The sequence below is a fragment of the Copidosoma floridanum genome, unplaced genomic scaffold, assembly GCF_036245765.1.
Source record: "Copidosoma floridanum isolate Cflo_tuat_1 unplaced genomic scaffold, Cflo_Japanese_pri ptg000006l, whole genome shotgun sequence".
In the NCBI taxonomy this organism is placed as follows: domain Eukaryota; kingdom Metazoa; phylum Arthropoda; class Insecta; order Hymenoptera; family Encyrtidae; genus Copidosoma; species Copidosoma floridanum.
The window spans coordinates 17,741,023-17,755,205 of NW_028321883.1; the positions used below are offsets into that span (position 1 = coordinate 17,741,023).

The window sequence follows — 14,183 nt, forward strand, 5'->3', positions numbered from 1 at the left end:
TGGATGTTTGACGTTTTGAATTTCAAGAAAAAAGAAAAAAATTACTATAGCTTTACGGTAAAAAGTATAGCTGGTTGAGATGAATACTTATGTTAAAAAAAAAAAAAAAAAAAACTTCAGTAAAAAAAGTACAACTTCAGTAGAAATTGTAGTTAAGATTTGTTGGACACCATTTTACCGTTGCTTTTAAAAATGCATGTAATTTTTTCCTCCATGTACCATGACGAAAAATTGTTTTTACCTCGGTGTTTTGTTTCAATGTGTGCTCTTAAACCCCCTGCAGAAATGCAACCAGCAGTACATGACTACAAGGTTGGTGGATCGAGTCAGGAGATTTGTTGATTCTCAATATGATTTTAATAATTCGACAAGCATCGATCAACAATACTCTAATCATTTGTATACAACTATACTCCTAATTACAACTGTTTTGATCTCTACTCCATCCATGAATTTATCTTTAATAATAATACTTCCACATAAATTTTTCCATGTTTTTGAAAAATAAAATAAAATAATCCTTACTACATATGGTGTTCATCGATCCCAATTTTTCACATTGGACTTAATTTTAATACAACGTAAGTGTTGCCATTTTTATTTTTTAAGAGCAACATTTCAAAAGTTCCATGTATTTTGTTTTGTATGATTCTACGTCAGTTAGAAAAACATCCAAAAAGTTGACTTCACTTAAAGTTTATGGATTTCTTATATTGCATAATTGTAAATTGAAGAAAACTTTTTCACCAATGATAAATAAATTCCTCAAACTTATTTGTAAAAAATTTTTAATAAAATTACTACCTCTTAATTTTTACAAACAAAAAAGCTACAACAGTTTTATAATACAAAAAAATGTGATACACATTGTTATAAGATACTCTTAACATTATATGTTTAATAAATTATTTCTTAATTATTTTTTTTTTACATTGCATTTTTGTTAATTTTTTTATACATTCACTGATATTTAAAAATCATTGGTTAATTTAAAATAAAAATAAAAATTATCTAGCCTCTACTATTTTAAGACCTTATAAGTAGTTAAAAATATTAAAATAGACATACATTTTTAACATAATAATCTGCCTTTTTGATACGTTACACGATTTTCATACATATGATTTTATAGCTAGTGTTGTACTTAAACTGAAAAACACTTATGGCTTCACTAGTTAACTTAAAAATTAAACTACAAAACTTACAAAAAAATTCCATCTATTTGTTATACAATAGATAAAATAGTCCCTATTTTGCATAGTAAATTCTACGAAAAAGAGAATTGTCTTTATAGTACATATTTTTTAATCTGAAATGAACTTCAATTTTTTTTTTTAATAACGATTCAAAGTATAAAGCTTAATTAATCCAATTAAAATTTTTTTTACTTTGCTACATAAGCAGCATTTCTCATTATAAAACGTCTTGAAACTATCATATAATGTTTATTTTTTACTAGGTGATGTTATACGATAAAACAACCTCTAGGGTATTTTGACAGGTATAAATCTTGTTCTGTCACCAACTTTTGGAGCAAATCTCAAACTAACTTTATCTTTTCCATCTTCCCCGACCTCTAAAAATGAATTCCAATCCACCAGAAAGTAGAACCCAGTTTTTGGTCGAGTTGGTAACACAGGATCTGGTTCAGATGTACTTCCGCCAAATGAATCTTCAAGATCACTAAGATTAACGTTTGAATTTTTAGCCGAATCTTCAGTCGTTGTGTAATCGTCCAAATTAAAATTATCGAAAAAACTATTAGATTTCGTGGTGGATTCAGATCCTGAAGGTGTGCCAGAAGTACTAGAAGTTGTGTTACTAGTTTTATTAACAACATCAGAAATGTCTAAGGAAGTAAGGATCGAAGGATTTGCAGCTTTTTCATCTGTCGTTGAAGATGAGGATGACTGATCGGTTTTCTTGGACTCGTCACTTTCATCATTTGGAGTTGATGACTCTGAAAAAAACATCGTTCATGACTTTCACTCAGCAAATTAATTTGTTTCAGATGTTTTAAAAAAATTGTCATTATTTTTGTAATTAATTGTAAGTATATATTGTAACATATTCCATCATAGAAAAAACAAAGAATTCCGTCGTCTCGGAATTTTAATTTAAGATTTTTTTTTGTTGAAAACGAAAGTCTTTTTTCTCCAACATAGCATTAAATGCATCCACGAGTAACAGGTTATTTGTCCTCTCGCTCATTATACATCAAGTCGTCTCCATAAATTTTACATACTCGAGTGTGATATCTACAACACAAACTGATTGTATACGTTCCGCTTACTTGCATACCAACTGACGACAAGCAACCATTCGAATATGATGCGTTCCACGAGCACTGGTTAAACGACGAAGGGTGAAAGTTTTTGCGCATCATATTTAGTATGGTTTTTATCATATGAAGATTCGAGTTTTTCTTCATAATTTAAAAAAAAAACATCAAAACAGGCATTTAGCGTGTTAATAATTAACTAAAAATACATTTTTTGTGTTATTATTCTGAAGAGATCTATAGATACCAATGGAATTTGCATAAACGATGAAACTTATATTTGCATCAATGTAATTTACCATGAATACTGTTTTTTGTATATTTTATTTTCTTGCATAAGTTAGATGGTAGATAGATGTTATCTTGTCATAAATATAAATATAAGCTAAGTGAAGAAGACTCAATGTCATATAATGTAACATCTGAATTAATAAACTAACAAATAGATAACATAAGATATTGACGCTCATCATCATAATGAAGATTTGATCCAAAAGTTAGAAATAAGTTTTTTTTTTTAAAGAATCGATAGTACCAGCTTAAAACAAAGAGCCATTATTAAGCACACTTACGAGTGTTAATGAAGAATGAAGAAAAAGCATGCAGCGAGGGTTATCCTTCAAAATGAAGATACCATAGAAAGAGCGTAGATGGAATCAATGAGCAATGGTAGGCATCGAGTTAGCAGAATTTGGTTAGCAGTTAGTTGACAATCAATGGCTAGCTGATTGCCTGTGATTATTTGTGGAGGTGAAATAGCCTTTCATCTTTTGTAAGTCCCCGAATCATCGTCTGAACCCAAAGCTCAGAAGAACCCAAAAGATTAATCATAAACTTTTTTATACCAGTATTGTTGATAGAGGGTAGTGTTGGTTCGTTTGATTCTTTCACGATCGGTGCAGATGTAGTTGCGGTCTGGTCCTGTTGTCTCTTGACTTCGTTTTTCAAACTATTTTTATAACTGTTGAGGATTTCTTCCAACTTAAGCAGATCAGGTCCATCTGCTAATGTTTTAGTGCTCTGAAGTAGTTCGCGAGCTACCTTTTGAACATCTTGTACGTCGGCTTTTCCTTCTTGCACCATGCGTACAGTTGTGAGTAGATTTTTAATTTTCTCCTTCTGCGCTGAGTCATCGACAAGAACCACACCCTCATGAGGCTTGGAAATGTGTTCATTTAGAGGTGTGGTATGTGCAACTATTCTTGATGCATCCATCTCCATTTTAGATTCTATAGTAGTATCTTTTACAACCCTTGGTGATTTCTTAATTAGACCGATGTTCTCTAAGACTTTTCTCATGTTATTGGGTATAACATCCAACAATGATGGTCTCTTAGTAATTTGCCTGGATTCCATCGCTTTTTTATTTCGGTTTTCACCGGCTCCCAATCCAAACCTTGCTAGGAAACTACGAAAATCATCATCTTTGACTGAAGAAGTTGGTAGAGGCTTAAAATGTGTATAAGAATTAACGTTCACCGCAGGGATGGGCTTCAGTGTTGTTGTTGAAATGGGCGTGTTTACACGATCAGGCATCTGTAATCCAAATTTTTGAAACAGTAATTGTATATCTGGTGATAAGTTCTTAACATTCGATTGTGCTGCTTGAAAGGAATTATTTTTATCCAGTTTCAATGAATCTGATGGAGCTTTTTCGAGATTTGAATCTTTAATGCTATCAATTATATTCTCATTCTTTTGGGCTTCAACGTTACTTTGATGTGATTTGATAATATTTGTTTGCTTTGTCATCTTTATGGGCTGGAGACCAATTGATTTCAATAATTGTTCCACTTCTTGCCTCATAGTTGACGATGGAGCAGTTGTTGTTGTTGTGGTCGTTGTTAATTTAAATCCAGAAGGAAAATTTTCAAAATGATTAGTTTTTTTCTGGTTTGTCATAGTACTAGGTGTCACGAAAATAGTTAGTGGTTTTTCTGTATCATGTGTTTCCATAACTTTTTCAAAATCTTCAACCTTTACATCTGCAAAGTTAGATACGTGCGAATCATCAGATTGACTTTCGATGGTTGGTAAAAAAAATCCTTTCGAAGGTGCCATAGGTTTCCAAGGAGAGTCATCGAGTTCCAATATTGTTTTTAATGTCGTGGTCAATGGAGGGGCATTATAACGCCATTGGTCTGATGATAAGATACTTATGGGAGGTTTAACTTTTGTAGTTGTTGATTCAGTTTTAAATACTTCAGTCATTTTAGTCGGTGTATTTATCGTTGTACTGCTGTAAATAATTTCTAATTTCTTAGGAGGTGGTTTATAGCTAGTCCTGTATCTTGAAAACGTTCCTTTGTATACAGGTCGTTTTGTTGCGATTGATGTGTGAGATGTTTCAACTCTTTGATCTTTGACATTTAAATTGAAGACAAATTTTTGAGGTGCATTGTCTATTTTCTGGATGTGGCTAGTAGGAATTGCAGTAGTTGTCGTAGTAGTGGTGCTGATGGTAGAAGTGATTATCGATGTTTTCTCTACGTTCTTTACCTTCATTTGATCTTGAAATTTTGAGTTTTGAGGATCATCGAATCTCATATGAGCAGTAAGTAGTTTGTGAGTATTTTCATCAACTCTGACTGATTGTGAAGAATTACTAGCTTGATAATGGTTACTATGAGCAACTTCGGTTGCTAAATTCTGTCGTGATTCCGTTATGTTGTCAGGGACGATTTGTACCATGGGTGGTTTTGTGTACAATTCTGTTAAACTTTCCCCGTCATCGGAAGGCTTGTACGGCAACACAACCATAAGAGCACGTTGATAGTCTTCTCTCGTTTTTCTTATGGCCTCAAGCGCCTCGTTCTCAAGAGATCCCACATCCTTTGACGTAATGTTAAACAAAATATTCACAATTTCGCTTCTACTGAGTCTTGGCAAGGTGGGATTCTGTTCCATCAGTTTCTCGACTTCCTCTATCGTTCTATTGATTGAGCCCTCGATATCTTCACGTGAAGGCATTTGAAGCTCCACGCAGCTACCTAGGCCCACAAGGGCCAGTAGGCAGATGTAAGCAAGCTTTGAACAGAAAAACATAAACAATTAACGAAGGAGAGCGAAAAAAGTACAAAAAAAGCTTAGAAATTTCTATAAAAATACTACTACAGGCATAAAACGGGAGTCTTGCATGACTATGTTTCATTTATTTTAGAAAATATCATACTCTACGTTTCGTCGACTGGTTAAAAAATATCTCGTAAAATGTATGCTTTACTTCATTTTCTAAAGTGCATAATATTAAATTTTTTATGAGTCTACAAGAATCATACGTAAACGCATAATTACGAATATTAGAACCTAAATGATAATGAGTGACAGTAAGTACGATTGTATAGAACTAAATGATCTGTAGTAAAAAATTCATCACTAATTACGTTAATGACTGGCATCTGTGGAAAAAAATTCGTGTAAGTTGTCATCAATAACTGTTTACTGGTTGGTAAAAGTGCGAGTAAAAATATACGAAAAAATTCGTCTACCGTTCATTCACGAGGTCATGCCGGCTATTAGCGTTTGGACATTAAGGTGTCGCACGACCTACATTTCATCGAAAGCTAAAAGGAAACACAAAAAATGAATGAATATAATTTTTATCGCGAACAACACGCGAACGAGCTATTGGCGCTGATGAGATGTATATATTTGTTGGAAAAAAAGGTTCTCATTGCTTCATACGGCCTTAATACACGCATAATTATGTTTTTGTACGTCAATCCATCAGTATTTAATTTTTATTCTTGCAGGAGGAAATATATCTATAGTGGCGACTTGAATCAATGCCTTTTTTTAAAAGACAAAAATTTACATTTCAACATAAGTAGATCCACGTACACAAACTTGTGTATAAATTTATAAATATAATTCAAATTTCCATAATATATTGTGTGAATTTTAATGTAATAAAAAGTTTCGTAAGATAGTTTTAATGTTATTGTACATTATGTTTGACCAAGTATAAGTATCGTATCACTGATATTTATGCAAAATAATTTTTTTTGTCTTTCATTTTCCCGTATGCCATCGCAACATGTTGAGATCCTTGACCTGTACGCACCATCGAGAAAGTCTAGTTGGCCAATAAGACGACACTAATCACCGCGAGTACTGAGACTTATGACGCAGCAAATTATTATTCGTTTTCACATGTCTTTTTTCTACTTGCAAAAATCCCTTTCGTCTTTTTAACGCTATTCATAACCGGAAGTCTTACACAGGTGTTGTGCAATTTCGCACTTCCGTGAGAGATTCATCAGCTTTGCTTATCGTTTGAAAACGTCTGAGAATGTGACGGGTTTTACATTTTTAATTTTTTTAGCAAAATTAACACCTTTTTGTAAAACACTTTATTTATTTTTTAAAGCACGTCATGGTAACAATATACGTATTTCTTGTGACACAGCTACATGTTTTACGTTTAAACGTAATCACTTTAAACTTTCACGATATCTAGATATTTATTAAATGGAAATTATGTAGCCATGCATAAATTAAATAATTTTTTTGTAATTTCAACTGAAAAATATCTTGGAATTTCAAAGAACATAAAAAGTTCAATGATTTCACAAACAAATTTTCATTTCAACAAGGTAAAGCATACAGATATCCCAGTATATTTACCAGTGAAACTAGCTCGAACAAGTGTAATTAGACTGTTCAGCTATAAAAAAATCGAAAGTCATACTTTCGACATCAAAAGAATGCAACAAGCGTCAAAAAATTCAATGACTCGAGACGAAGAAAATTGAAACTATAGAATGTCTTTTTTGTGTTACGTATTTATAAGAAACTATATGCTAATAAAAAAAGCTGCATCGCTCGACAGGAATCGCTTTTCTCATAGTTAAGTTAGTTTTTTGTTTTTTTTTTTTTTACTACAAACATCTTTAAGATTATAGAAACTTTTATTTAATAAAGTTTGTTGTTTCTTTGTAAGAACCCTTTCTTCTAATATTTTTGCTGTTTCTTTTTTTTCTATTTTTTCACTAAAAAATATAAGTAAATTTTAATTCTATAAACAGTAAACTTTTTTTAAGAAAAATGAAACTCAAAAAAATTGTCAATGTGCTTGTATAATACGATAACAAAATTAGATATTCTAGATCAAAACGCACCTATTCTCCATAACGAAAGTGCATTACTTTCAGCCTTCGTGAAATTAAACTCATGTAGGGAAGTTTAGAGCACTTATTAATGCGCTTGCATCATTGAATATTAGGTAACCAAGAATAAAAGTTTACCACGTGCGTGTTCCTCTTTGCTCTACATTTTCTCATTGTAAATTTGTATGGCAAGTAAATAAGTATCCATCGATTTTTCATGGCAAAAAATATTCTAAAACGTGGTTTATGGGTTTTGCTTGGTTGATTTTAAACAGAATAGCAAATAACTTATGATTTCCTGTGCAATAGTGTTTCTTGAAATCGATGTAAATTAAATTTCACCCTTGACCGATCATGCCTTTCGCGGACCGATTTCTACGATATCTCAAGATCATTTGATTTAGGGTACAAAATACTGTACTTAAAGTTTCAACAAAACAAGGCGTAACAATAAAACCAACATGGTCCGGCGTCTTGCCGGCAAATTCAAACCCAACTACCAACCTACCGACCAATAATCACCACTGCATCAATGAACATTATGTTGCACTGCACCTATTTAAACCAAATAAACTCACAATTCTCTCGCAAAACTAGACGAAAATCATCCCCTCTTATCGCAGAAAATTCGAGATTCAACTTCACGCTCACCAACACGTAAACTCACCATCGCGTGCCCAGTACTCGGCGACTCGTGGACGCGGCAAGTCTCTCAGCTCGAAGGTCCCCTCGACAACTGACTGGGACTCTATGACTGTACGGCGACGGGCCTACTTTCCAACTCTCTCTCTCCCACCTCGATGGGCCCCAGCTCTTTAAGCAGTGCGTCCCACCATACTCGCGCACCTGTATTTGCTGCTGTCACTGCTCGTCTTGAAGCTCCATCATGCCGTGGACGCATTCAAATGCAAGTTCATATTCAAATACCGGTATGCGTGCGTGTACTCATAATGCTGATAAATAATAGATGAACATCCTCTGAGAGCATATACGTGCATTCGTTTGAGAAGGCGAGGATTTCTTGTTTGTTGGATGCCATCTCGTACTTTGGTCGTATGGACTTTTTTACGCTCCGGAGAGTCGAACGGGTGGCCGAGCGAGGAATGCAACGACTTGGGAATTGCGTAATTCATCAAGGCAAATAAGTGACCAGTGAGAAGAGGCTTTGATGTGTGTACTGGTGTGTTATTTTAATAATTTTTTTGCACCGTCTCGTTTGGGGTCTTATTCTTTTTTCTTGAATTCAGTACCTGTTGTGAAACAATGGGAGGATTGATTTCTTAATTTCTAGAAATTCACCCGAGTATTTGTAGTTGCGGCATACAAAAAAAATGTTTGGAAACTTAATAGAACTTTGAATAGGTCTCATTACTTAAATATGTACCTTGGGACAATAAAGATACAACAGAAGTCAGAAAAGGTAGGTCTACTAGGATTCCTCACTCTCTCGATGACAAGGTTTTTTAAAAGTAGCTGAACTGTTACAGGAGGAACATCAAGTCATTCAAGAATCATAAGTCCATGTAACATTAGAAATATTACTTCCGATTTTTCGAGTACAACTTGTGTGTCATTTTTTAAATCTTCAAATCGTAACGATACATTTTAACAGTCCATACAGTTTTTTTATAAGCAACCATAATTAGTGAGGAAATAAAACTGTTGTCAGAATAGATAAAAAGGAAGACTGAGGTTACAGTGACTACGAAGCAGAATCTAACGGTTTACGAAAAAAGTATATATGTGCCTATAGAAATATAAAATGAGAGCTTACGTAAAAAGGAATAGGTCAACATTGTTAAGGTTATTTTTAATGTCCATCTGTTAATGAAAATCATTAACAGAAAGCTTTTGACATTTAAATAGCTATTAAAATTATTAACCATTTTTGTAAAAATTCATACTATACATGCATTCTGTCGTTAAAAATTTATTTACTTAACCACAATAAGCTAAGGAAAAATTAAGATAGTCAATAATTTAACAAATAATGAGAAAAACAAATTGATAGGAATAAAATAACAAGAAAGGATACATTAGTAGACATTCAGAGTACATTCGAGTAGTTTTCTAACTATGAAAAGTTAATGATGGCACCATACCTACAGTGTGTATGATTTACCTCACTGTACAGACATGGTCAAGTTATACAATATTTATTGCATACTTTTATACCAATTACTTTTCACTATTTTTTTATTTTTTTACAATTGAGAAAATTATTTTAAACAATGCATGAATACTACTAGATGAATAAAAGATAAAAAAAACGTGTGGAGAAAATATATAAACTATTTTTTGTTATTCTGGTCTAAAAACAATTATAAATAGATTATACAAGAAAAAATGTTGTATTAAGTACCTTGAGAATTTAATTAAAATTCCTGCAAAACCTGATGAGTCAACATCCTTTATTTTTTTGAAAAACAGTTTCTTCGTTCGTCCATGGCTATTACATACTTTTTTTAAATATAAAACTACAGCAATAGGATGAAAACTAATGTATTAATTTTTTCTTTTAAAATTTATACAAAAATTTTCAAAGCCATTATTTATGCACTTATAACATTAAAAATCAGCGTGGATGCATTTTAATTAATTTATATTTTATTTCTCGAGAGTCAAAATTCTTCATTGTGACTATGATTTTTTCGAATCCTAAATCAACTTTCTTCCAGTAAAAGCTCACTTTTCATGACACGCGCTTTCACAAAAAAAAGCTCCTCTCTCTCATCCCGTCCGGCAAATAAATCTATCAACAGCCTAAAGACGATCTTAACTCGCCACACACATTCTCTACTCTAGAGCACCAAATAATTCACATGTGAGCAAATGTGAGCATCCCTGCACTGATGCTTTCCTCGCGTAAATACCACGTGTTCAAAGGAAAATAGTGCCTACAAGCTTTCGCCGAATACAAAATGCCTCAGATAAGTAAATGCAAGGGGTCATTTCAATACAGTTGCGCGCAAGTATTTTATACTTTCGATTCTCTCACTTTCAATTCTATATCTGTATACGGAAAGAAGCGAAGAGTCGCCGCGATTTATCTGATATCTTCGGTAGCGCCAAGTTCAAGGAAAACGAAAGTTTTGGTAAAAAAAAAAAAAAAAAACGAGCAGCGAAGGAGCTCTCTCGAGAATCGGGTCGAGTGAGTCGAGTCCCGAGTGCAGCACGAGAGCGTGAATGCATACGTATATGTACACACTCGTGGTGTTCCTGTCTTCGTCCTTCGATTTCGATTTCGAAAGACTCATCGCGTCGAAAAGAGAGAATTTATTGATGCACGAGGTATGTTGTACACCACCTCTACGTGAAATTTCATCGTGGATTGCTACTATTCTGCGCAGATTGGAGACTATGGTGATCAAGTGAAACTTCTTCCTTGGGTCGCAACGAAAGCGATGGTCCTTGTATTTATGGAAGATCCTCACACTCTGACAACTTACACGTTGCACCGAACGTGAAAGTGAAATGGATAAGGTGTGTTTATGTGTATTTTAATGAGCCTTGGGATTCGATTTTTGCCTCATTGAAGGTTGTTTTTCGCTACTCTAAGCAGAGATGGTTGAATTGGTTAATTATAAGGGCTATAATGGCGTGCCAGCGTTGAAATAGAGTTTTTCCATTGAATGAAAATCAATTCGAAAAATACGATCAATTAAGATTTATGTACTTTCAATTAAATTGTAACACACGTATCACGACCTGGCTGCAATTGTTTGGTGCTTGTTAGGAAATGTAAGGATATTTTATTCTCCACAAATGGCTATCGATGAATAGTATACGGTGATTTTGCATTTAAAGCAAGACAGGTAAAATCTCTGGTAACTTTTATTCTCGCATTTAACCGAATTTTAACTACAAACAATTAGTTAATATCAAAACTAGATTAACTTTAAAACAACGTCTCCAAAAAACCATTTACTAAATACTAATTTAAAAAACTTAAGTTTTGATGATCACAAGACAAACCCACAATGAAGAAAATTATATGAAAAATTTTTTTCTTAAAATTTCACACAGTTTTATTGCATTTAAGTTACTTGTGACACATGGTGCTCATAATATTCATGAAAGTGAAAGTATAAAATCAAGATTTTTATTCAAATCATATGAAAGTTAAGCACTATCCAAATTCTATTAACTAATCTAATCTCTGGCAACTAAAGCTGATGTCTCTATTTCTTGGTCACGATAAATGAAATACGTTTTATATCCGATTAAAGGATCCTTATGCTCTCATCGCTTCATGCAAGTATTCAAAGTTTATTTTAGAGCGAAGCCAAAACAACGAAATCCTTGAAAGTTATACTATAGCTAGAATCTCAAAATGCTAATTGGCCTAATTTGTTATGAATATATAAAACGCTCACCTTGTTCTAGTACAAGAAAAAAAAGGACAAAATTTTTATCCGAGCCCAAAGATTATGTACAACTAGCGCCGTAACGAATATTGACCAGCCTCTACTTAAACATCATAAGATATCGATAAAGGTAATAAAAAAACTAAAATGCATCTAGAGAACAATAAAATGATTCACTTGGTATAACTTCGTGTGAATACAATAAAGTTTTTTTCATTTAATTTTCATTTAAAATACTATGACTGGGGCAAGTTACGCGACTACTACTTCGTATTGTTATAGAAAAAATTTATTGATCACAAAGCTAATATTATTGATGGTGGTTTAGTAACGTGGGCCAATCAAATAATATTCACAGTAATATTGTACAAAGTTTAATTGCGCGTGGACAGCAATAAGTAACTTTTTTGTACTCTTTTCTCATACTGATTAAAGCAGTATTTACCAACTCCAGCAATGTAGATACCCGACTGATGACAAAAGTAGTTGATAAAAACCCCTCTACTGTAGGCCCACGCATCGTAGCTTCTGACTTTTATACGTACGAAATAGCAACTAGTTGGGCTTGGCACCTTGAACGGTAAACCAAATATTTGGTTTGATAATCTAGTAACAAAAAACTGCTATTCACGCTAAAAATTTACACTTTGATATATTTTTGTACGTCTGACACGTGTACCACATTGACGATGGCAGACCAAAAAATTCTCATTTCTGAAAAGAAGAGTAAATTAATCGATGTAGCACCGAGTACCAGCAAAATCCAATATTCAAAACTTTCGACACACGATGCCATCTACAATTCAACAACTGTAGTCCTAAACGAACGCTCTTCCAGCTTCTCTAAAACTCAGGCATCATGCTGTAGCAATTGTTTCCCAGGGATGAGCTCACTTTTTGGTAATTGTAAAAAATAACCCATTCTGCGCAAGTTAATTAATAACTACAACTGGAGTACGTGGACATGTATAGTCCAAGTTCACAATATTTTGCTTGTAATCCTAAAATCGATATAGAATTTAACATTGTATTGAAAAAAAGGTAGTTATCAAAAAAGGAGTCTCAATAAAGAGTTTCAACTATAATCTAAGTTTTTTGTTTTTAATAACTTACGACCTTTCAAAAAAAAATTTCAGGGAACACAAATTCGCAATATGCTTCAAAGTTATAAAATCTATATTGATTCATTAAATATAGTGAACAATAAATGTTGTATAATCTTAATGCATTATTTAGATTTCCTGTTCCATCCCTAATAAATTTATCCTTTTTAGAATCCGTTAAAATAATATAAGCTAATGCAATGTCTCAAAAAACGTGTATTCATCTTTTACAAATATTTATATACAAAATTTAAGCCTCTCCAAGAATTTGTCTTTCATTTTCTACCTCTTTTTAAGTTTATAATATGCTTTCCTTTAGCTCTTTTTTTGCAAATTTACTAATATTGTCGGAACAATACCCTGATAGAAACGTTTCTAGCCAGTTTATGTTGTAATTTTCTACCAGGGTAATGTATTAATTTAATGTCACTTACATGAATATCTCATTAGAACCTGTCGATTTAACATTAATATCAAGAAATTTTGGAGGAATATATAGTTCGGCATTTTGTGGTAGCCACCTAACTAGATGTAGGCTGATGTACTTAGTTTATCTTGTTATATGACGTTTGGTAAACTGTACTATTTTAAATTAGGAATGACGTCATGCAACTTCCTGTATTCTACTTGCAGTACATTTTAATTTAATACCCATAACAAGAGGATTGTAAAAAATAATCTGTATAATTAAATGGGCCATAGTACACGGTCTTTAATGCCTAAAGTATGTTATATGCAAAACTCCAGCACTCGTAGATGTCGAGAAGTAGTCCAAAAATCGATTGACATATTTTTTTTGCACACGTAGACAGACAGAAATCGAAATTGTAGAAACTGATAACAAAAAGTGATTTATACGTAAGCTTTTACCGTATCCAAAGCTTTAGTCTTAAAAAAATTCAATTTTTAATCAGTTTTTTTTTTTTTTTTTTTTTTTCATTTTCTTTTTAATCTTCTTAAAATGATTATAATTTCATATAAAAAAACAATCAGTAAGATGATAATATTACTCATACTTTTTTAATGCGGCCCCTTATAATTACTTTTTCCGTGTTAGGAAATACTCTGGCTTTCTTGTGATAACTAATATCTAATCTTTAATTAACCCCAATCACGCGTTAAATTGTGTGTACCAGAGACACTCACCAACTCACCATAACAACTTCTTTTCATATTTTCCCAGCAAACACAGACTTAAATACTCCTAAATAAATTTTGTAGACTTTTGATGGGGTTTGTAGGCTCTGTGTCTGCTGGGTAGGTAACACGCGTATTCTGATGGTAAGCTGCTTTTAACTTGAAACCGTAGGGTGGTATATGCAAC

The 14,183-nt window shown here is 32.8% G+C and overlaps 1 protein-coding gene across 1 annotated transcript; it reads right to left on the reverse strand.

The window, feature by feature from the left end:
* Positions 1-1,409: 1,409 nt before the first annotated feature.
* LOC106640467 (uncharacterized) lies at positions 1,410-8,095 on the reverse strand. Its single transcript, XM_089598469.1, has 3 exons — positions 8,057-8,095; positions 3,127-5,308; positions 1,410-1,960 (listed from the first exon to the last, which is right to left on the reverse strand). Exons 1-3 carry the CDS (start codon positions 8,057-8,059, stop codon positions 1,485-1,487), a joined length of 2,661 nt encoding a protein of 886 aa, XP_089454595.1. The 5' UTR covers positions 8,060-8,095; the 3' UTR covers positions 1,410-1,484.
* Between the last annotated feature and the right edge of the window lie 6,088 nt (positions 8,096-14,183).